This window comes from Nesoenas mayeri (genome assembly GCF_963082525.1).
Source record: "Nesoenas mayeri genome assembly, chromosome: 11".
Taxonomy (NCBI): Eukaryota; Metazoa; Chordata; class Aves; order Columbiformes; family Columbidae; genus Nesoenas; species Nesoenas mayeri.
The window spans coordinates 23,545,563-23,569,019 of NC_137563.1; the positions used below are offsets into that span (position 1 = coordinate 23,545,563).

Below are 23,457 nucleotides of genomic sequence, written 5' to 3' on the forward strand. Positions count from 1 at the left end.
GATTCCAGGGAAATGGGCTGCCTCAAAACGCAAGGCAGCCTTGAGAAACTAGAGCGATTGGAGCAACGCCAGACGGCAATAAGACAAACTGACACCGTTTAGGACACGCTCAGCATAAAAGCAAATGCTCCCACTGGTGCAGGAAAGCATCTCGCGCCTTCCCCACAGCAGCGCCACAGGAGACAGCCCTGTGAGGCCACGGGACGGGCTCCTACTGAAACGGAGCAATTTGCGAGACAGCAGAGTCAATCACGCTGTTGAGCAGGCAACGTTTCTTTCATCAGCACTGGGGAGCTCCGGGGATTGTCCTCTCCAAGTGCTCCCACCACTGGATGCTCTTGCATTGCTTAGAGTCACACAATTGCTACATATTCGTTACTTTTTTTGGAAATTTTAAACATACAGTATATCTAGGCTAAGAAATGATTGATGATGTTAGTTATAAATGTTTTGTTTCTCACTGACAATACATCTATTAGTTAAATATAAGCTAAGCTCTCAGCTTCTAAACAACGCGTTATTTAATCTTCTGTCTCCCTCTTGTCACGCAGAAGGGTCTAAAAGGTGAAAAACGTCCCCTCATCATGCAGGGGGTCAGAAAGCGTTTCTCTCACGTCAACTGGTTAACGAGGGTATGAGTTCTGTAACTTCATCGCAGCATACATTAACTTGGCAGCTTCTCTTGAATTCCCCCCTTTTCAATATACTTGCAAATTCTTCGGCAGTATAAATCTACAAAACACTATCATCGCGTGCTGCGGTACAGCACGATTATTTGTTACGCAAGAGCAGCACCAAACAGAACACCGTAGCATAATGCAAGTAAAAATGACTAGCATCAAAATCAGCGTCATACGATCAACGCTGAAAGAGCTGTGAAGCCGCAGCTCCTACCGGTTCTGACGTTTGTTTCTTATCGGGCACCTCTGACTGCTTGTGTTTCTTATCTGGCACTTACCTGGCACTTCTGAGCGCTTCAGGTCAAACGGCGTCTCTGCCCCCTGGCCGTGCGCTGCAGTACCCGAGTTTCGCCACAGGGTGGCAGCACTGAGGCGCGCCGCGGCACCGCATTGGGGCGGCCGGCTGCAGTACCGCGCTTTGCCCACAGGACGGCGACACTGAGACCCGCCGCGGCAGCCCCGGCCGAGCGCTCGTGCCGCGTGTCGCGGGAATCCCCAAAAAATAACCCAAAAAACAAACGCCACAAAACAAAAAAGTGCACAGATAGCTGCGGCGCGACAGCCGCGCCACCGGGACACAGAACCCGCCGCGCCGCGCCTCGCCCCGAGCTCCCGCCGAAGCGGCGCCCCGCTCGCCACGCCACCGAGCCTGCAACCGCGCCTTAGCTCTGCTTTTCAACGTCCCCCCGGCTAACGGGGGCTGCGCCGCTCCCGGAGGGATCGCCGGACCGGGCACGGGCGCCGCGCCGGAGGGAGACGCGGCTCCAGACCGCCAGCCTTCAGCGCACCTGCCCGCAGGGTCCCACACGCGCCTCCCACCAGCTTCGCCAGCTCGGCGGGGGGGGAAGCGGAACGGCACCCCGGTCACCCCCGCCGCGGCCGCACTCACCTGTCGCCTCTTTCGCCGCTCCGCTCCGCTCCCCTCGCGCTCTCCCGCCGTCCCGCCGGGCTCCGCGGGCACCGACACCCACCGCGCCCCGGAGACCCCCGCAGCGGGAGGTCCCCGGCTGTCGCCTCCTTCCCCTCTGCCCTTCTGCCGCCTCCGGGGAGCCTCACGAAGGGCGGCCCGGAGCCGCCTGCCTCCAGATGCCCGGCCGCCGGCCGCAGCGAGCGCTCCGCAGCCGCCCCGGTCCCGTTCGCTCCCGGTTACCCCCCCCCCCCGCCGCCTCGCCAACGCCGCGAGGCGCCGGCGGCTTGAGCATGCGCAGGAGGGAGACCGCAGCACCCGCCCCTTGCCGCGTCCCGGTTGGCTGCCTAGGACACGTCAATCATCTCTCTCGCAGCCTATCAGCGCTCGCGGCTTCGGCATGCGCAGTAGGGAGGCCGCAACACCCGCCTCTTCGGCAACATCATTGGCTGCTGTCGGCACGCCAATCACCATTTTCTCCACCTATCAGCGCTCACTCTTTGGGGCATGCGCAGTACGGAGACCTCAACGCCCGCTCCCCTGGCAACCTGATAGGCGGACAGATTGGCGACTGACGTGCCTAGGCAGCCAACCAGCGCCCCGCCCCTCCAGCCCTCCCGAGCGATCTGATTGGCCCGCTCTGCATCCTCACCCCCCCCTGCTCGCCGCACGGCTTCCAGCAGCCGTGTTTAAAAGGAAACAAACCGCGCTTATTTGCTTTGCACTGGGAAGGGGGGCGGGTGGTCTCCTACCCATAAATTCACTGTGAACAGAGAGAGCCCTGAGGAGCTCCGGCCGGCAGGTTTGTCTCCCCTGTGCCCGAGACCGAGGAGACGCCGCCGCCTCCTGCTGCCGCCTCGCCCGTTCCCCTCGCAGCGGGGCTGCCCCGGGGGAGCCGGGGGCCTCTTTGTTTCCCGGCGGCTCATCCGATCGCTGCCCCCCCCGCTTTCTGACCGGCACGACCCCGCCCGCAGCGGCAGCGCCCCCTCGTCCCCCCGGCACGGGCACAGGGCGCCGCTCCCCAGCTGCAGTACTGGGCTGTGGCCACCAGGCGGCAGCACCGAGCGCGGTCCCGCAGCGCCCCCGGGCCCGCAGCGCGGGCGCTGTTTCCTGTCCCGCGGGCAGCCAGGGTCCCTGAACGCGCTTTCCCAGAGCCGCGGGCACGGCAGACACGCTGATAAAAGATAAGACCCCGACGTTTATAAAGTATTATTTTTCCTCAAGATGTCTTCTGGCCTAATAAAATACATTGCCTCTGCCTGTGCCCGTGTCTCGTCTGCAGCAATAACTCGACTCCTCCGCTGCGGCAGCTCTGGGGCTGTTACGGGGTCCGTTCCAGCCCTTCCCCACGGCTGAGCAGCAGCCGGGCAGGTGTTGCTGTTCTGGGCGCTTCGCATCCTTCAGGAACGGTTCTCAAACGACCCTGCGCAACGATGCCCAGCGCCGGGACAGCCCGCGGCGGCAGGACAGGAGGCACGGCCAGGGCCGTCCCGGCTCGGGCTGTTCTGTGAGCTGGAACCAGCCTCCTGCTGCCCCGGCCCTTTGTCCCCGGCTTTCCCGGGCAGCTCATGGGCTGGGTCACACAGACTGTTCTCTGCTGGCACCACCCACCGGGTCACCTGTGTCTGTGGTTCTGGGGACACCCCGCGGGCTCCCTGGAAAACGGACATCGCAGCACTGAGAGGGGGCGTTCAGGAGCCTCTGCGCTTTGGGGTTTGTTTGTGTGGGGTTTTTTGCCTCTTTTGTTGTTTTTATCATTAGTTTCTTGTTGTTGGTTTGTTTGTTTTTAAGCTGTCACTCTATATAGCTCATCGATGGTGCTTATAGAGTATGGATAAATCTATCCTGGTTCCCCACAGGAGACGACTATCTTGCTTTACAACAGGTGACTGAATCTGCTACAGAAAAGTTCAACCACCTCCTGCACAGCAAAGGATAAAAGAAAGTACGGATTTTTGTTGCATCTAATCCATTACGCAAGTACCAATTAAAAAATACATTAGCAGTGGGTTCCTTCAAATATTCACTGTGAAGGCAGCTCCTGGCACGATTATATCAGCGTTCTTACTATTTTACAGAGAAACACAGGGCACAGCTGATTTTGCCCACGTGCAGCGCAATGATCACACGAGTGCGGTGAACCGGGTGAAAGGCCCTAGAGAAGGAAAATCAGGCTCCGTGTACTACAAAGGATATAAAGCAGAAAAAAGAGCAGTGAATGTGCATAATGACACAATTAGATGGTTTTTCAGTTCCATGATGTGCTCTTTTACTAAAAAGTGTCTGCTGGAGTGGATATCCTGGACACAAACAGGCGGGTTCTGGTGCTGTGCCCATGGTGATTCATCCACTGTGGCTGTGGGTGTCAGGCCCTGATACAACAGACACAAAACCTTGGGAGGGAGGTGATCACAGTAAAACGCTTAAAGATAATGAGCTAGCAGACTTGATTTAGTCTTTATTTAAAAATACACATGGCTGCTGTCTTTTCTCCAGTTTAGCTAGCATGGGCTTCAAGATCTCTATTAATTCTAATTACAATATGTGACAAAAATTAAGGGGGGAAAGCTTTATTTTTACAATGGTGTTTAAATCGCAATTTGGGAAACAGATAAAGGGGTGTAGCAGATGAGGCACAGATTCTCTTTAAGATGCAAAGAGACATTTAATACAAACTCAGGTTTGCATTTGAAACATCAAGTACCTCTGTCCCTGATGAACCGATCCCGTATCAATCCCTCTGTCCCTGATGTACCGATCCCGTATCAATCCCTCTGTCCCTGATGTACCGATCCTGTATCAATCCCTCTGCCCTTGATGAACCGATCCCGTATCAATCCCTCTGTCCCTGATGTACCGACCTCGTATCAATCCCTCTGTCCCTGATCTACCAATCCCGTATCAATCCCTCTGTCCCTGATGGTTCATGTCCCACACAGTCTTTGCTGTTTGTTGTTCCATCAGCGCTTGTTCTCACACTGTGACTCTTGCAGTTTCTCAGGCCTAATGTCCCAACCCTGCCACATCTCCCCTTCTTTGTTTAACAATTGCAGCCACAGCAGCGTGTAACTGCACAGCCATTGCACCATTAAAGCTTTTTTCAACCATCATTGTGCATAAGATAAGACACATGGTACACAATGCAAATTCTCCTTTGTTGTAGGAATAAACATACCATCAGGTCTACCCCATACATAGCATATAAACATTCTGTGCCTTTAATTATTGGCTTCGCATACATTTCTTTTGTTATCCAAACTGTTTTCATTGGTGTGTAATCTAGAAAAACCCATATGGCCACAGTCACCTTTCTCCTTCCTTGAGCTCTCCTGGCCTGCGGTTCCACCACCGGTGTCTTCCTTCTTGATCCCTCCTGACTAGCAGGTGCGCTCCAACCTTCTTTCTCCATCACTCTTACTCACAGGTTCACCTCCTTCCTTGCTCCCGCTCGCCGTGCTCTTGCCGCTTCTTTTGAGACTTGTTGATCCACCAGAGTGCTCCCCTGCACCATCCTCTTGCCTTTTTTGGGGCAGTCTTGTGACCAACTGGAGCACTCCCCGCTGTTGTCCTCCTGTCTTTTTTTCAAGGTGCCTCTTGCTCTGTCGGGCCGCTCCCCTTTGCCACCCTTTTGTTGCTTATTCTCTTCATGTGTAGGTCCTCCATCATCATCTTTTTTCTTGACCCATCTTAACTTGCAGTTCCACCACAGTAGCCTTCTTTGTTGATCCCTGTTGACACACCTGGCATTTACAGCAATACACAACAGCATCCAGACAACCATGAGTTGAGAGCTGGTCAGGCAATGCCCAGGTGAGGTCCCCTTCCCCCACCTTTGCCAGCTGGCAGACAGACAGACACCTCCCAAGAGATGACCACCCTGCTCCCTTTACTGCTCCCAAGTCCAAGAGCCCAGCCCCTGCTCAGCACCCCACCTCCCAAAACCAGGCCAACGCTCAAGACCCGGCCCAGGCTCTTGGACACCACCTTGGCCAGGGAGACCCACGCCCCTGAGTACAGTTTCTAGGGGCGGGAGGGGGCAGCACTAATCACAGGTTGTTCCCTGTGCTTAAGGAGACATTCTCCTCCTCGCTGGCTCAGGCTGCCCATTTTCCTCCTCACTCTTCACTCATAGCTCCACCACCTTTCTCCTCTTTTGTCCCCTCCTGACTCGCAGGTCCACCACTGTCATCTTCCTTCTTGTCCCCTCCTGGCTCGCAAGTGCACTCCGATCCTCTTTCGTGATCGCTCTTCTGTGTCAGTACGTGAAGACTGGGCACATGAGAAACTTGCTGCAAGAGTCAACAGATTAAGAACAAATATTAGTGGAAAAATACAAGGAGGAAGGACTATATGCTATGCGATACATCAAGGACAGAGGGATTGACGCAGGATTGATGCATCTAGGACAGGGGGACAGCTTCTGATAGACAAAAAAGGTGTTTATGGCAGTAACTTTGGTGGGAAGACAACATATGTCGCTTTTGTAATTACTAACTTAGCTAATCAGCAAATGCTTGAGCAAGCATCGTAGCGAGTATAAATGCAAACCTGAGTTTGTAATAAATGTCTCTCATGGCACCTTACGGTGAGTCACGCCAGATTCGCTACACTCTTCCTCACAGGCTCACCACCTTCCTCTCCTTCCTTTTTTTTCCTTTGCACGCTGTTCCACCTGAAGAGAAACACACGGAGGACTGAACTACACCAGGCCAAGGGCACTACAGTCAGACGGGGGCTGGGTCCGGGGGCTGACACCTCCCCACACCCCACAGCGCACCCACCTTGCCTTGGCCTCGGCCCCTCACACATGCCTTAGAGATGCCATCGCTCAGTACTGAAATAAATAACTTACGCTTTTTCTATAGATAAACAACTTTTAATCCAATTCCTTGTATTCCTTAAACACGTGTTCATTAGAGCATAAGCAAAATAGCGCTGGGTGTGCGGAGGATTCGCTCCGCCCAACACGCACACCTTTAAACAATAAGAAGTGTGCTTAAATACAGTAAGGTATTACATATTCATAATGACCCCAGGAACGCCTATACATATTCATAACCTTTCCCACTTCTGATTAAAATGAGTCTCAGAGAACCATTTCCATAGACACTCCCTTGTTGTGCCTGCGCAGTGCCACTTGGTGAATTTGAGGAGGGGTCTTTGGATGAAGCCTCCTTCAGCTTCGTCACAGTGAACTTTTTACCTTTGGCTCATTATGTTGAATTGACTGGGACCCAAGCTGCCAAGTTGAATGAAACCAGACTGGCGCCCTTTTTTGCTGTAAAGCTTCGTTATCTTGTCTCCTCAAGTTTACAGCTAGGTGCAGTGAAACTTCTTATCTTGGCATTCAATGAGGTTCTGTTCTTCTTAACATAGAGCTCTAAACTAAGCATTTATTGTGTGGCTAAGCCTTAAAGTGTTAGTTCGTTAGTAGGCACCCATTATATGTTTAGCTAACCCTTAAAATGTTAGTTCCCTCTGTCAATACAACTTAATAAGCAAGTTTCATAACTTTTTACATAGAACTTAACCACCTTTTTCCAGGTTCAGAGCCCTTGCCTCATTTGGTTATATCTGTAAACATTAAACATCTTAGCATGAATCACAACTGCATTTCTCACAGTACAAATGCCCACGGTCCTCACCTGCTCTTTGGTACTTGCTGGACCCAAGTGTCACGGGATAGAGATGTCACAGCTCAGTACAAATGCCCACGGTCCTCACCTGCTCCTTGGTACTTGCTGGACCCCAGTGTCACGGGTTAGAGATGTCACAGCTCAGTACAAGTGCCCACGGTCCTCACCTGCTCTTTGGTACTTGCGGAGGGTCACGTTGCTGTGCCCCAGGGCACTGGCCTGCACGGCCCTGCCCGGCAGCGGGAGCGTCTGGAGCTGCCGGCTGGTTCTCCAGCTTTAGGGTCATCCGCAGCAGCCCGCTCTCCTCAGCTCTGCACACCCAGCCAGTTGCGCCGCCCAGGCAAAGTCAGCTTCACCCTCTGCCCTACACCTCACCTGCAAACAGCCAACTCTTCAGCTGACAACCGCCCCAAACCCACCAACAAACCCTCCAAATCTCAGCCTTTCGCTTTCAACTGCTGCCTCTAGTGCATCTCACAGACAAGCCTCCAAAATCCCCTCATCCTGCAATAATGCTCCAGCACTCATCGCCTGCGGGAACAACCGCCACAATACCATGCAAACACCAACCAGTTCTGGCACGGAAATATCGCTTTCTCCTCCAGATCCCACCTACACCAACTGCTGACAAACACACGCTGTCCTCACCAAAGCCAAACGCTGCAACAACCAGCGACAACTCAAATGTGCGTGTGCGGCGCAAAACCGCAGGTGTGAGCTAACGCAGAGCTGGGCTTGACAGCTGCACAGTGTGCACCCTGTGGCTTAACGTGGCCAGTCACTGCCATTCCGCCTTCTCCCTGGGAGAAGCACATGAGCACAGGCTGCTTCAAGGCACAATGCGAACGGTTTGGATCTCCGGGTCTCTGAGGGCGAGAGCGATAAATGTGATCTGTGTGTGGCGCAGGATCTTCCCATCCACTTGCTCCTCCATTCGGTCTCAGGTGCTGCAAGAGAGGGAGAGAAAGATTCAGGGCAAGATTGACAACCTTGGCATTCCCGTCCCAGCCACGGGTCACCCAAACCTGCAGACATCCCAGGAGGCCCCATAACATTTACGCTCCCCTATCCCCCACCCTCGAAGCCTGGACATCACCAGAACCACAGAGCAAGTATTTCTGGAGGAGGCACCCACAGGGTCCGTGTTCTCTTTCAGGCAGATGCTAGCGCAAGATTGCAAATCATCTCACAGCTACCAGGAAGGTAAAAAATAACATCTCGGAAAAGGAACAGGTATTGTTTCTCTTCATCACCCCTCTCAGTGCCACATTATCAAGGTCTCCCGCAACGTTTCACAGGAAACTTGAAGCTTGGAATTCACAGTATTCTGAACCTGAACAAGAAAGGAAGAAAAGCATGAGACTGAGCATAAAGAGGGTGGCTGCTCGTAACATGAAAAGAGCAATAAAAAGGCAACAAAGTATCACTTTTACTTAGAGAGCTCTCAAAGCTGCCTGTTAAGGACAAGAAAAACAAACTTAAAGGGGAACCAAATAAAATACTCACAGAAAATATGGTGATAAAAACCTCAACATCGTTCAATAACGCATCCTGAGCATAAGAGAAAATCCTTTATTTAAGGAATAACAAGTTTTACTGTAGAGGGCGACAGAGGAAGGACAGAGTGCCATTTAAAGTCCATCTGACGCAGTCCAGGCACGCAGCGTTTCCCACCGTCCCTCATTCACTTCTACGGACCACTTGTCTTTGAAATTCATAGTTCCAGAAAACTGTTTCATTGCCACTTTTTGCCTGGTAATAAAAAGGTTTGTAGTTTTTTGGCAGGTGACACATTTTTGAGGTTACCTCTGCGAGCACACTCACTTTATTGCACTGATTGCTCCTCCTCAGCTGCAGGATCACATAATGTGAACCAAAATACAGCATGAAGTAACTGTCTTCATATTGTACACAAGTCAAAAGTCTACATGAGGAAAAAGCACTATCCAGCCTTCCCTTCCCGGTTTCTTCATGGGTTTATTTACCAACTCCATGACCAAGTCACCTGTTCTGTAGAGACCAACCAAAGAGTGACAGAACTCAACCCACTGTTTCCCAATTCAGGACAAAGCCTTTTCCCATCCTAACAAGAAACACGACAGTGACACACATGCAGATCTTCCCAAGAACTTCTCGTGCTTTCATAAGGCTCGACTCCCCACAGACCAACAGCAGGGCTGCCCAAAATCCCCACTGCAGACACTGCAGACTCCGCACTGACGGATCTCACAGCACACGTGTTTGATCCGCTCTGTTGTTGCTGTCCCCCACCTTCTCAGACGAGCTGTGATTACAGGGTTCTCAGCAGCACCTTTGGAACGTTAACGCCTCCACGGAGCGCCTGCTTCAGCCTTACCCACCGAACACACAGCCCTTTGCTTGAGCACAGACAAGCTCAACCACAGCATTCCAAATGGCAAGAACACTGTGAGCAACTCTAGGGGCTGTAACCCTGCTGCAGTCAACATCTTTAAGTGCTCAGCAGATAACTAAAATCAGAGCTTCGTCACCTGGCTCTTTCTTTAATTAGTGCAATTTACATTACCAGTGAATCAGCTGGGCTCAGCCGAGACCCAGAGGAGAACAGCGGCTGGAGAAGTAGAACAATCCACACCAGACATTTATCTACATTAGTTGTTAGTTTCCCTTCATAACTTTTACTTCAAGCCTTCTGGTTAAACAGGTTCACAGAGAGACCTGCAAGCAAGAATGTACCAAACACAACATGCAGAGCTGATGGGGAAGTCAATTACAGCAGCTGGAGCACCTCTGAGTCTTATGGGGGATTTTTTGTGTGTGTCTCTGTTTGGTTTTTTTGGTGGTAGTGGTTTTGTTGTTGTTGTTTTAATTAGACATGAATTCAATGAGCCTGGGGACGCAGTCAGAGCACACGAGCCAGGGCAGCTCTTTTCCACAGGCTTTGCACTGCGGACACTCTGGCACAGGTTCCAGAAATCACTGTTCAGTCACTGATTTGCCAGCACAGCCAGAGCACCGTGAGCTGGGCGTCTGCGCACAGGGACCCTCTGCAGGAATATCCCGGACAGTTCTACCCACAGTCCCAGCCCCTGCACGGCCCTCAGGCCAACCGCCCCATTGGAGTCTGGGGTCTCCCTGTTCTCCATGGAATCTCCCCATTCTCCTCAGATGGGGCCGTCAGGCCAAGTCCTGACCTGCAAGTTCCTGTTTTGCAGCTGCAGCTGCAGATAAAGAGTTATTTGCAGTAGCCAAACCAGCCCTGTGTGTCCCGTCCCGTCCCGTCAGACCCATCCTGTTCCTCTCTCAGCAGCTCCCTCGTCTTGAGCACTCTGAGCCCTTTTTCCTTAACAAACAGAAGTTCCAGGGTCCACAGCTCACAGCTGCATTGGGCAAACTCACTTATGCTGAGCGAGTTCTATAAAGCCGTTTCTAACCAGGCTCTGTACGAAGCCATATACTCAGTAATTAGATAAGCTAAGGCAGCCTGTTCCCTAACAGTGACTTATTCTGGCTTGTTGTGCTTTGCTGGAAACTTGTATTTAAATCGTGTCTTTCAGCCAGGCAGTCATAAGATGAACTGTAAGAGCAGCTTTTCTTTGCGGGCAGGAAAATACTACTGGAATATAGAATATTTTTACAGAATAAAATATTTTCTGAACATATTTATTCATGAAATTATTGAAAGAAATTGATAAATTATTAGTATATAATTAGAATAGACCTGTAGAAAATGTGGATAATTATTGTGGCAAGGGTCATTGCCACTCCTAAATATTTATTTCTAAGTGTCTATCAGGCCTGGCCTGCTCTTCCCAGTTTTCCTTCTTCTCTTTTGCCCCATTCATTTTGAGTCCTGGTTAAACAAACAAACAAACAAAAAACCCACACACAACAAACAACAACCAAAACCAAACAAACCAACCCCAGCCAAACACACAAGCACAGCTGGCCGAGCTGCCGCAGCTGATGCGCGGCATGTAGGGGAGTTGGACTCCACTCGTCTTGGAAAGTTAGGGGAACATGATCAGAATGTGAGATGAGCTGATTTAACTGATAAACATTTGCCTCACTCCTGTTACTGGCTGCTGGTCCCCACGCTTGCTGCCTTCATTGCATTTTTTTAAAAGACTCTCCAGTCCACCGGAACTGCCTGAAAAACTCGCATGCAAAGGAATACGTTTGGCTTCGCAGTTGGCTTTGGAATGTTGGGGCTTTTTTGAAACAAGTTGAACTATCCAGCTACTTTTGTCACTTTTATCCTCCCTCCCCCACCCCCGTGAGATGACAGTGGCAAAGGAGTCTCTTTGGTAGCAGTCTGAGGTGCTGCTGGTGCCCAGCACAGGGGTCCCAGCGCAGAGCGGTGCCCAGCTCTGGGTCACAGGTACCGACGTGTCCCCGGGAGCGGAGCCGCGTCCGCCACACCGCAAGGGGACAGAACCGCGTCCCACCGGGTCTCACCCGGAGCTGCGGGTGCAGAACACCAACCCAACGCCAGGACTTGGGCTGACGGGGCCGTGCGGGCAGAACTGCCCAGGACTTTTCCTGCTCCGGTCCCTCTTCAGGAGCAGCAGCTCGAGCTGCTCTACACTGGGCCTGGCTGATAAACTGATATTTTAGCAGAATTTCTGGAATCCACGCCAAGTCTGTGCTGCAGGAAACCCAGGGAAAAGGAGCTTCCCTAGTGCCGAGCTGATCGCCCTCCCACGCAAAGCTTCACCTTCATTTCTGGTTCTGAAATACTTCCTTTGAACCAAAGTCAAAGTTACTTTTGCTTTTTTCCTATTACAGCTGACAACAGTTTCTGCAAATCTTGTTACATTTTTTACCTTTGTAGCATCTATAAAATTGTTTCCAGAGTCCAATTAAATTTGTTAAAAAAACCCACAACATAACCCTGTAGCCAGTTTTGAATCCTTGCAGTTGGCCTTTCCTGTTATACGTTTCCCAAGTGCCACTCAGAACAAAGTACTGAAAACCAGAGAGGCAGTCAATATCACTGTACTTTACAAATCACCAGCTTCACTGTATTTACAGCTTTCCTCAGGCACGTTCAGCATCTCCAGAATCAACACCTGATTGTAACCCACTAGTAACAAACCCACAACTTTACCAGTAAAGGGGAAGAGAAAGACAGCCAGGGTTTCCAGAAATCATGACAAGGCAACAACTGGAGTAGGATTCATCATTAACTGGCAAGACTTTTTTAATAAAGTACGTACTCACCGCTATTGTTCTTCGCCACGTGTCCCGTGTCGCCGCGCCGTGTCCGCCCAGCGCTGGGGGACAGCCCGTGTCTCCGGGCAGGAGCCCAGGCCCTGGTACCGACACGGGTGCTCCTGCAGAAAGTGTCCCTGCGCACACAGGGGTTCAATGGAATCAGGTGCTTCACTTGCAGCAGCAACAGCCAAAAGAGAAATGAAACGCTTGAAGAGAATTTTCCCTGAACGCAGGAACACCCGCGAGCTCTGCAAGAGACTCATCGTTCCACCAGCGCCGCGGCCACCGAAACTGCAGCCCGTCCGAACCCACACGCTGCCCGCGCCGCCTCAGCTCCCCCGGGCAGCCCCGAGGCGCAGCCCCGCGCCCCTTCCAGCGCTCCCGCCCGCACAGCCGCTCTGCGCTCGGCAGGGCGAGCCTCGGCCCGGCCCGGCCGCCCCCCGGAACCGTTCTGTCTCCTCACCAACCCCCCCGGACCACAACTTCCTATCCCGATCGCCGCCTCCCTGCACGCACTCGAACCCCCAACTGCACCCGGCAGCCAATCAGCGCTGAGCTCCCGCCCCATCCGCTAGGCGGGCGGCGTGGCTGGCCAATGAGAAACGGCGTAAGCACGGTGGGGCGGGAGGAAGGCGGGTGGGGGCGGGGCCGTCCGCAGCGGGGACCAATGGGCGGGCGGCGCGTGCAGCCGAGGGGCGGGTCTGAAGGCGGCGGCGGGAGGGGGCGCAGAGCGCGGCGGGCGGGGATCGGGGACAGCGGGTCCGGGAACGGGGATCCGGGGACAGGGGGTCCCGGGGGTCCCGGGGGGCTGGGAATTCGGGGACAGCGGGTCCCGGGGGTCCTGGGGGGCTGGGCGATCCCGAGGGGTTGAGGATCCGGGGACAGCGTGTCCCGCGTGGTTGGGGGTCCCGAGGGGTTGGGGTCCCGTGGTGATGCTGTGTCCCCTCCCCGCCCCCAGGATGGCGCAGAAAGAGAACGCGGACCCCGGCGTGTCCAGCCTGCCCGAGGTGACACCCCCTCCCCCGCGACGTTCCCCTGCCAGGGTGTCCCCCCGGGGCACTCGGGGTGACGCTGCCCTTTCTGGAGTGTCCCAGTCCCTGGGATGGGGGGTCTCGGAGTGCCCCAAACCCCTCCGGGGGGGGCCGTCCTTGGGAGGGGGTCTCGGGGTGCCCCCTGGGCCCCATCCTTGGGGCACCCTTGGGGCTGGTCCCGTGTGCTTTGGGGCCGCACCGACCCCTGGAGGTGGCCCCGTCCCAGGGGGGTGCGCTCAGGCACCCCCGGGCCCTTTTTGGGGGGGTGTCCTGTCCCTGGGGAGGGTGTTGGGGTCCCCCACCCCTGCAGGGTGTCTCAGGGTGACACCCCTCCCCGGCCGGGCCGCAGGTTCGCCGCGAGGAGCCGCTCACGCTGGAGCGCCGGCCAGGTACGGGGAGGGAGGGTCCGGGGGACGGAGCCCCATGGGGAGGAGTTGGGGCACCCGGACGCCTGGGTCCCTTGGTGGGGGCACGGGTGTTACCTGGGGGTCCGTGGACACCTGTGTCCCACGGGAGGGTCCTCGGGGGCCCCCAGGGTGTGTGTGGGGGTTCCCGCAGCTGAGCCTTCCCCACCAGGAGCTGCGCCCCTGCAGCCCATTGCCCTGCAGGCCTCTCCCCCGCCACAGTGAGTGACGGTGGGGGCAGAGCTGGGGGGCCTGTGGGTAACAGGGACCCCTGGGGTGATGTGGGACACTGGAGACCCTGGGGTGATGGGGGAGGGGGTGCCAGGGACCCCCTGGGTGGCACTGGGGGATGCCAGTTACCCCCTGGTGACAACGGGGGGCTCCTGGGGAGCTTCTGGGGACCACAATGTGGGGGTCCCAGAGACTCCCTGGGTGTTGGGGGGAAGAGAGCCCTGGGGCCCCTGGGGTGATGGTGGGTGGCACTGAGGGGACCCTGGGGTAATGAGGATGGCTCCTGGGATCCATGGAGTGACAGTGGGGAGGTCCTGTGGTCCGTGGGGTGTCCTGGGAACCCAAGTATAATAAGTTGGGGGGTCCCAGAGACCCCTTGGGTGATGGTGGGCGGCACTGTGGGGTGTCCTGAGGACCTTGGGGTGATTGTGGGGGCTCCAAGGACACTTTGAGTGGCACTGGGGGGCCCAGTTACCCCCAGTATGACAGTGGGGAAAGCATCCCAGAGACCCCATGGGTGGCAGTGCGGTGGTCCTGTGACCCCTGGGCATTGGTGGGTGACACTGGGGTTGGTGTTGACTATGTGTGGGCGCAGGTGCTGGGTGTCCCCCCTGTGATGGGGTGTCCCCCCTATGATGGGGTGCCCCCGCCATCGTGTGTCTCTGCCCCCCACTCTGCAGACGGACCTTCACGCTGGATGACTTTGAGATTGGGCGGCCGCTGGGGAAGGGCAAGTTCGGGAGCGTCTACCTGGCACAGGAGCAGAGCATGAAATTCCTGGTGGCGCTGAAGGTCCTCTTCAAGTCCCAGGTGGAGAAGGAAGGGGTGGAGCACCAGCTGCGGCGAGAGATCGAGATCATGGCCCACCTACAGTCAGGAAGCACAGGCATGAGGGTGTCGGGGGGAGGCGGGGTGGGGGAGCCTGGGGACCCTGGGTGGTGCTGGTAGGGTCCTGGGGACCTCCTGGGTGATGGTGGGTGGCACTGGGGCGACCCTGGGCTGATGAGGTGGGGGGTCCTGGGGTGATGAGGTGGCACTCGGAGACCCACGGGGTGACAGTGAGGGGATTCTGGGACCCAAGTATGATATCAACAGGTCCCAGAAGACCCCCTGGGTGGTGGTGGGTGGCACAGAAGTGACAGTGTGGGAGTCCTGTTGTCCTCTGGGTCATGGTGGGGGCTGTCCTGAACACCCTGGGGTGACAGTGGAGGGGTGTCCTGGGGCTCACTGGGGTGATGGTGGGTGGCACTGGGGTCCTCTAGGTGACACTGAGGGTGTTCTGGGGTCCCCTAGGTGACAGCAGGGGTCAGTTGCAGAGAGCCCATGGGAGGCACTGGGGACTCTGGGGTGGTAGTGGGGGGTCCTGGGGCCTCAACATGTGTCCCTGTTCCCCTCAGGCACCCCAACATCCTGTGCCTCTACAACTACTTCCATGATGAGCGGCAGGTGTTCCTCATCCTGGAGTACGCGCCCGGGGGGGGCACTCTACAAGGAGCTGCAGCGCCAAGGCCGCTTCGATGCCACCCGCACCGCCATGGTCAGGTCACCCCGAAATGGGGCACCCCTAGCGGGGAGCTCTGGAGCCACCCCAGACACCAGGGTGACCCCCACACATGGGGGTCTGGGCCCCCTGACCAGCCCCAAATGCTGAGGTCCCACCCAAGAATTGGTGTTGGGGTCCTCAAGGGCCCCCTGGTCAGTTTGGGGGTGCCCTGACCCCCTCGTTTCATCACCCCAGCTGATGGAGGAGGCGGCAGACGCGGTGCTGTACTGCCACGGGAAGAAGGTGATCCACCGGGACATCAAACCTGAGAACCTGCTGCTGGGGCTGATGGGGGAGCTGAAGATCACCGACTTCGGGTGGTCTGTGCACGCCCCCTCCCTCCGGTACGGCTGTGGGGGGCCCTGTGGGTCTGGGGGAGCACCCTGTGGCGCTGGAGGAGCCGAAGATCACTGACTTTGGGTCGTCTGTGCACCCTCTCCCCTTTGGTATGATCTGGGGAGGGGCCCTGTAGGGCTGGGGACGCTCTGGGGGGGGTCCTCCATGGGGCACCCTGTGCGGACAGGGACACAGCAGGGGCTGAGACCCCATGGGGATGGCGTCACCGGCCTGGGGGTGGCAAGCACCCCAGAGGACTCCAACATGCCAAGGCGGGGCTCCCCCTAAAACAGAGCTGCCTTTATGTACCTCTGGAGAGGCGGTGGGTACGTGTACACATGGGGGTGTCTCCTCATGGGGTGCCCCCCAGGCGGAGGACACTGTGTGGGACGCTGGATTACCTTCCCCCTGAGATGGTGGAGGGACGTGAGCACGACGAGAAGGTGGATCTGTGGTGCCTGGGGGTGCTGTGCTATGAGCTGCTGGCTGGGCACCGCCCCCTTCGAGAGCCTCTCCCACAACAAGACCTACCACCGCATCACCAAGGTGGGGACTGCGCCCTAGGGACCCTCACCCACCCGGGGAGCACCTCCGGGGACCCACAAGGACCCCAGAGCAACCCCCAGCCTCACGTGCTGTGCTCTCACAGGGGGGACCCTGCCACAGAGACCCCATGTTTAGGGAGCTCACACCCCCCTGGAATCCCCTGCCATGGGGACCCTGCCTGTGGAGAGCAGCCCCTGCCCCACTGTCACGGAATATTACCCCGAAGTACAACAGGGTCCAAAGCAGCCTTTATTAAACTGGTGAAACAGGGTTTTAATATTCCAAAGTGACTTAAATACAGGTTCGAATATCAGCTGGAAACTTATTTAGGGGCGGCAACCACTACAGCAGGCGGTCCACAGAGTGCATGCACGTGGCTTCACTCAAAACAATGCCGGAGTCGCCCCTGAGTCCCGGAGAAGCACACACTTGCCCAAGCCTATCCGTAATTATTTTAAAGAGATAATTTAGAGTATGTGTGCAAACGGGCACAGAAAGTATGAATATACTCGCAATCCTGCGAGAAGTTTTCCTCCATTCGGTGCTTAAGTTTACACAGATCCTGTGCTACCTTTAAGCAAACACACAAACTGAAGCACATCGCGCACCACATAATGAAAAACCACGCCGCAAAATGCCAGGTTTCTGCAGAAATGTTACTCAACCCTCTAAAAAGTACCTCCATCTCTGATATCCTGCCGACTACGCCAAATTGTCACGGAATATTACCCCGAAGTACAACAGGGTCCAAAGCAGCCTTTATTAAACTGGTGAAACAGGGTTTTAATATTCCAAATTGACTTAAATACAGGTTCGAATATCAGCTGGAAACTTATTTAGGGGCGGCAACCACTACAGCAGGCGGTCCACAGAGTGCATGCACGTGGCTTCACTCAAAACAATGCCGGAGTCGCCCCTGAGTCCCGGAGAAGCACACACTTGCCCAAGCCTATCCGTAATTATTTTAAAGAGATAATTTAGAGTATGTGTGCAAACGTGCACAGAAAGTATAAATATACTCGCAATCCTGCGAGAAGTTTTACTCACGGCCGTGGGGGCGAGGCAAGCGGAGACTCCGTTCCGGGGAGCTGGGGGGGGCCGTGGCTCCTGGCGGCAGTGGCTAAGCTCGTTCTCTGAGAAAACTCCAACCAAAAAGGAAGTTTTCGACGAGTGTCCCGTTTTTAAGAGCTTGACCTGACTGCAGTCATTCCTCCTATTCCCGGAAGCCCCCCAAAAACATCCCCCACCCTGGGTGTGGGCGCCCAGCGGCTTTTGCCCCTAACGACTCTGCTGGTACGGGTGCTCTGGGGCCAGACAAAGAAGCTGTTAGGCCCACAGCAGCCAGGAGAGAGGGGGATGTGCCTACTCCTCCATACTGAAGGAAGGAGGGGGAGAGTGGGGGCAGAAGAGGGGGAGAGAGGCGAGGGGGGGTTGCATTCTGCCACAATCCCACCCTATGACTACAGTCATGGTCAAGTCATAACTCCAGAGTGGTGTGACAGCCACCTCTTGCCTCCAAAGTAAAAGGGGACATTCCTGCCAGTGAGCCTTAATGTCCACTGTGGATCGCCATATCTCATGTGTTGACTTACCCCTGCCAAACAGTTATTAATAACAATATACAATAGAATCGAAGTAATTGCAACAATCAACAATTGCCCAAGGTAATTAATGAGTCCCAGCATCAGTCACAGTTCATTAGTGTTTCCATTCCTGTGACTGTCTTCCTTCTGAATGGCTTGCTGGTTTTAGCTGGATCCTTTTCCACTCCGTCATTGTTGGCGGTGTTTTCAAGGCATCTGGATGCTTTTCCATCCCTTGCTGGTGTTAGCTGGATCTTCTTCCACAACAGGAACAGAGATTTTGTAGAAGGAAAACCTACAGCAACACTCATCAGCTGTTTTAACCTGAGCATTTGGCTTACGCAAGAGTAGCAGCTTTATTCTGCATTCCCCATCAGGCACTCGTGCACACACATTAAATCACACGCGCCCGGACACCCATAGGCCATGTGGGGTCCCCGGCTGCTGCAGCAATGGGGAGCTGGTGTAGCTAAAACTTCACACCAAACACACACAAGCAAACACCTTAAGGCAACTACTGCAATGGGGGTTTAAGTTAAAAGGTTAAGCTTCTGCTGTAACAAAACGGGTTGTATACAGCAAAATACACGTGCCTCTTTAACCCTCCAAAGCAATGGCTTATTATTATTATTATTATTTTGTGCAAATTTTAAAATCTTCAAATATGCATAAAAGCAATATCAACAACAAAAGTAGTTAAGTCTGCTAATACTGAAACTTCCGTAATGCAAAGGCACATGTCCAGGCCGAAGCAAAGGCTAGTGCCATGATTCTGCTTGCTGCTGGTCAGAATCCTCTATTAGTCTCTTAATATGAGACAACTTGTTGTGGAGATACACGCATCTGTACTTCTCTTCCACCCTGTCATCTTCCTTTGCCCTGCAAGAAAACACAAAGAACAGACCTCGGTCCCTTTGGAACCGGGCTTTCATAGTTAACGTGTTAGACTAGCTCAGAAGTTCTGAGCAGAAAATATCTCTTGGACCTTTTGTTTTAGGGGCAGGTCTTTATCGAGTTGCTGCCTGTTATTGACTCTTTATCAAAATCATTAATGACCTCCATAATGCCTCATTTAGCTGCAGTAGAGTGCCAGTAATTTTTTTGATAGCAAGTAATATTAGCAGCTACTTTTAGCAAGCAGCAGTGCTAAGGCACATTGCCGGGTCCTAATGGGAGCTGCCTCTGAACCTCAGAGAGCACTGAGCCGGGCGGGGTTGCTGGTCCCAAGCCGCGGGTTTTTTTTTTTTTTTTTTTTTAACTTCAGTTTGCAAGCCGGGGCGGGGGGGGTGCTCCCGCCCGCAGCGAGTGGGGGGGGGCGGCCAGCCGGAAGGTGGTTGCCTGCCTGCGCTCGCGAGGCCGGGCTGCCCTGCCCCACACCACCAGAACTTAGGGTCCAGGAACGGTGGCGGGCCGGGGGGAGATGCGCAGAGAGGCGACAGAAGTTTTACGGGGGGAAGTTTGCGTCCGTTTTTCGGGTTATGCCCGTACTGGACATGCGTTTCTAGCAGCTCTCTCAGGCCACTCCGTTTCATGTCGCCAGTCCCAGGGCAGTCGCCGGCACTCGCGGGGTGGGGCTTTGCTATGCCAGACCCCCTGAGTTGCTGGTACGGGGAGGGGGCCGTCTGGACACTGCGGCTTTTTATTTGCCTTTCTTCAAGATCATTAACAACCTCCGTAGTGCCCCGTTTTGCTGCATTTAGCAGGGGGGAACGTGGGGTACAGGTTATTGTAGATGTGGGTGGAGCAGGATCAAGTTGCAAGGGTGCAGAGGTAAATGGCAATATTTTAATACAGGCTACCTCTGCCCTGTGACTTCCAAAGCTCCAAATCTCCCCATTAGGTAAGCACCATCGTCTACCTGCCAAAATATCGAATCCCAATATGTTCGCTTTATAAGGACTCAGGGCAACTTCCACAGCCGTTGTCCGCTTTTCCCCAGGCAGCAAAAGGTGGATTCGAGCTAAAGGACATCTCTCTGCTACACCCGTTACCCCTACTATATTGATGGCCTTCCTTGATGGTTTAATCTCGAGTTTGTCAGCTTGCAGCCTGTTCAAAACACTGATTTGTGCACCCGTGTCAATTAAAAATTTCACACTTATTCGCCTTGGACCAACGGGAATATGTATGTATGGTTCTTTATCACTGGACCATTGGCAGGAGAATACCAAGCGGGTGGGGCGGTCCCGGTTCCCATCCGCCTTTACTAGTTTTTTGATTCCCTTTGTGAGGATGCGAAAGGGTTAGTGTTTCGCTTGTCCTCGGGGCGGGGGGCGGTTGCCGGTGCCTTCTCTTTGTTCTCTGATCTTCCCTCTAAGTATTCCACTAGCTCCTGTAAATGCTCAGTGGAGAGCTTGTGCACCAGTTTTCGAGGCACGCCCAAAGCGGCTGCACGATGCCAGAGGTCGCTCCGCTGCAAACTGCTACTCTGATTTGACTGGCAGCCAAAACGCTCCGGTTTCTGTGACGGGGGGGGCGGCCTAGTGGGGGGGGTCCCTAAAGAGGCTCGGCTCGGCTCGTCTTCCGGACCGCCCGGCTTCTATACGGGCTGCCGCTCGGGTCTACCCACCCCATCTCGCACCCATGTGTAACCACATTGTGTAAAATTTCCGCCCAGGTTAATACATGTTCAGGAGGACTTCGGGGATTTTGCTTATTGCGATCAATAGCCCCCTGAACTTTTTCCTTAAGGGATTGGACATATACTTTTAAGGCATCCGGTAATCCTTTAATAAGCAGCCGAAGGTGGACGGGATCCACCGGCGCCGCCATAGGGGGGGACTGCCGGCCTCTTTCATACATTGCTTGTATACAAGCCGCCTTTTGAACTCCCTCGGCAAGGTCTGATAAACCTTTTATAACAATTGCCACTGGCTCCCCATGTTCCCTGAGATCTATACCACCAGCCCAGTAAGCTACACGAGATGTAATGGACTGATCACCGTCTGGACCATCACTTAAAAATACCCCCGGGCCCCAGAAACCTGTGGCCTCATCCTTACTCAATAATATTCTATCACCCCCAGTAAGTGAAACGCGCCAAAGATATTCAGTCTCTGTCTCGCCCGGCTTCTGTGAGAATCTAGTTTGTAAATCCCCTAGCTCCAGTCCTGAATATGGCATGCTATGGGTAGCCGTGCGTGGATTTCTGCCTCGTCCATCCGTATGTGTTTCAGTTCTAATAAGAGGACGCACGTTCTTAGTCTCTACCCCCCCTTCATCAGCGCTGTTTTCAGAGTCAGTATCTCTGTTGAGAAGCGCGGGGGCCGAGGAGCACGCCTGAACTGGGGGGACGCTGGAGGAAGCTCTCATATTAATTAACAAAAACTCAAGTTTTTGTTCCAAAAAACCAAGTTTCTGTTCTAACAAGCCAAATCTCTGTTCTAAATAATCCGATCGTATGCTTTGTCGCGAAAAGTCCTGTATTAGACAGTCAAACTGTTCGCTCTGCCGCGACAGGTTTTGCTTTAAAAAGTCAAACTCTTTGCCTTGCGGCGAAAGGTCCTGCTTCAAGGAGTTAAACTGTTCGCTCTGCTGCGAAAAGTCCTGCTTTAAGGAATCAAACTGTTCGCTCTGCTGCGAAAAGTCCTGCTTTAAGGAGTCAAACTTTTCGCTTTGCTGCGAAAGGTTTTGCTTTAAAGAATCAAATTGTTTGGTTTGCCACAAAAGGTCCTGCTTTAAGGAGTCAAACTTTTCCCTTTGCCGCGAGAAGTTTTCCTCCATTCGGTGCTTAAGTTTACACAGATCCTGTGCTACCTTTAAGCAAACACACAAACTGAAGCACATCGCGCACCACATAATGAAAAACTACGCCGCAAAATGCCAGGTTTCTGCAGAAATGTTACTCAACCCTCTAAAAAGTACCTCCATCTCTGATATCCTGCCGACTACGCCAAATTGTCACGGAATATTACCCCGAAGTACAACAGGGTCCAAAGCAGCCTTTATTAAACTGGTGAAACAGGGTTTTAATATTCCAAATTGACTTAAATACAGGTTCGAATATCAGCTGGAAACTTATTTAGGGGCGGCAACCACTACAGCAGGCGGTCCACAGAGTGCATGCACGTGGCTTCACTCAAAACAATGCCGGAGTCGCCCCTGAGTCCCGGAGAAGCACACACTTGCCCAAGCCTATCCGTAATTATTTTAAAGAGATAATTTAGAGTATGTGTGCAAACGGGCACAGAAAGTATAAATATACTCGCAATCCTGCGAGAAGTTTTACTCACGGCCGTGGGGGCGAGGCAAGCGGAGACTCCGTTCCGGGGAGCTGGGGGGGGCCGTGGCTCCTGGCGGCAGTGGCTAAGCTCGTTCTCTGAGAAAACTCCAACCAAAAAGGAAGTTTTCGACGAGTGTCCCGTTTTTAAGAGCTTGACCTGACTGCAGTCATTCCTCCTATTCCCGGAAGCCCCCCAAAAACATCCCCCACCCTGGGTGTGGGCGCCCAGCGGCTTTTGCCCCTAACGACTCTGCTGGTACGGGTGCTCTGGGGCCAGACAAAGAAGCTGTTAGGCCCACGGCAGCCAGGAGAGAGGGAGATGTGCCCACTCCTCCATACTGAAGGAAGGAGGGGGAGAGTGGGGGCAGAAGAGGGGGAGAGAGGCGAGGGGGGGTTGCATTCTGCCACACCCACATGCTGCTGGGGAACCCAAGGGCTGGGCAGGACCCCAGGATCTGGGCCCCACATACACAGCACCTGCCCCACACCCTCCATTCTCACTGTGGGGCGAGACCCACGACTGAGGGGCCAGGGACACCGGTGCTGGGTGGGGGTGTCCTTGTGCCCCGTCCATTTCCAGGGTCCCTGAGTCCCCCGCGTCCCGCCAGGTGGACCTGCACTTCCCGCCCCCCGTGCCCGAGGGCGCCCGTGATCTCATCTCGCACCTGCTGCGCCGCAGCCCGGCCCAGCGCCTGCCCCCGCGGGACGTGCTGCAGCACCCCTGGGTGCGCACCCACTCCCGGCGGTTGCTGCCCCCTGCCTGCGCGTCCCCACCCCGTGAGTTCAAACACTTGGATTATTAAAGATCTGCGGTAATATAATAAATATCAGCCTGCAGCTTTGCTAAACATCCGTGTCACAGTTCCGTCCAAAGGTGTCAACTACTGCATGAAACAAAAGTAAAGCTGCAACTCCCCTGCAGCAGCTGCCGAGCGCAGGGACACGGCTGCGAGGCCTGACACCCGCGCCCCGGGCAGAGCGCGGGTGGCACCGCGCACCGGGCAGACCGCGGGCGACAAAATTCTCGGGGAAAAAAACTGGAGTAGAATAGCAGCAGGGCTGGCACAAGCTGGTACCTCCACAGGGGTCCAACCCGAGCATAGTAAACCATAGACTTCTGTATCTTTACAAACCGTTCATAC

At 54.4% G+C, this 23,457-nt stretch overlaps 1 protein-coding gene across 1 annotated transcript; it reads left to right on the forward strand.

Moving 5' to 3' along the window:
- Positions 1-13,378: 13,378 nt before the first annotated feature.
- Positions 13,379-23,118, forward strand: LOC308044780 (aurora kinase C-like; the record flags this gene model as incomplete). Its single annotated transcript, XM_080351643.1, is given in 10 exon segments — positions 13,379-13,426; positions 13,800-13,839; positions 14,009-14,075; positions 14,766-14,957; positions 15,483-15,555; positions 15,557-15,622; positions 15,824-15,972; positions 16,335-16,449; positions 16,451-16,510; positions 22,924-23,118. Coding segments are annotated over 10 exon segments (1,005 nt in total).
- Between the last annotated feature and the right edge of the window lie 339 nt (positions 23,119-23,457).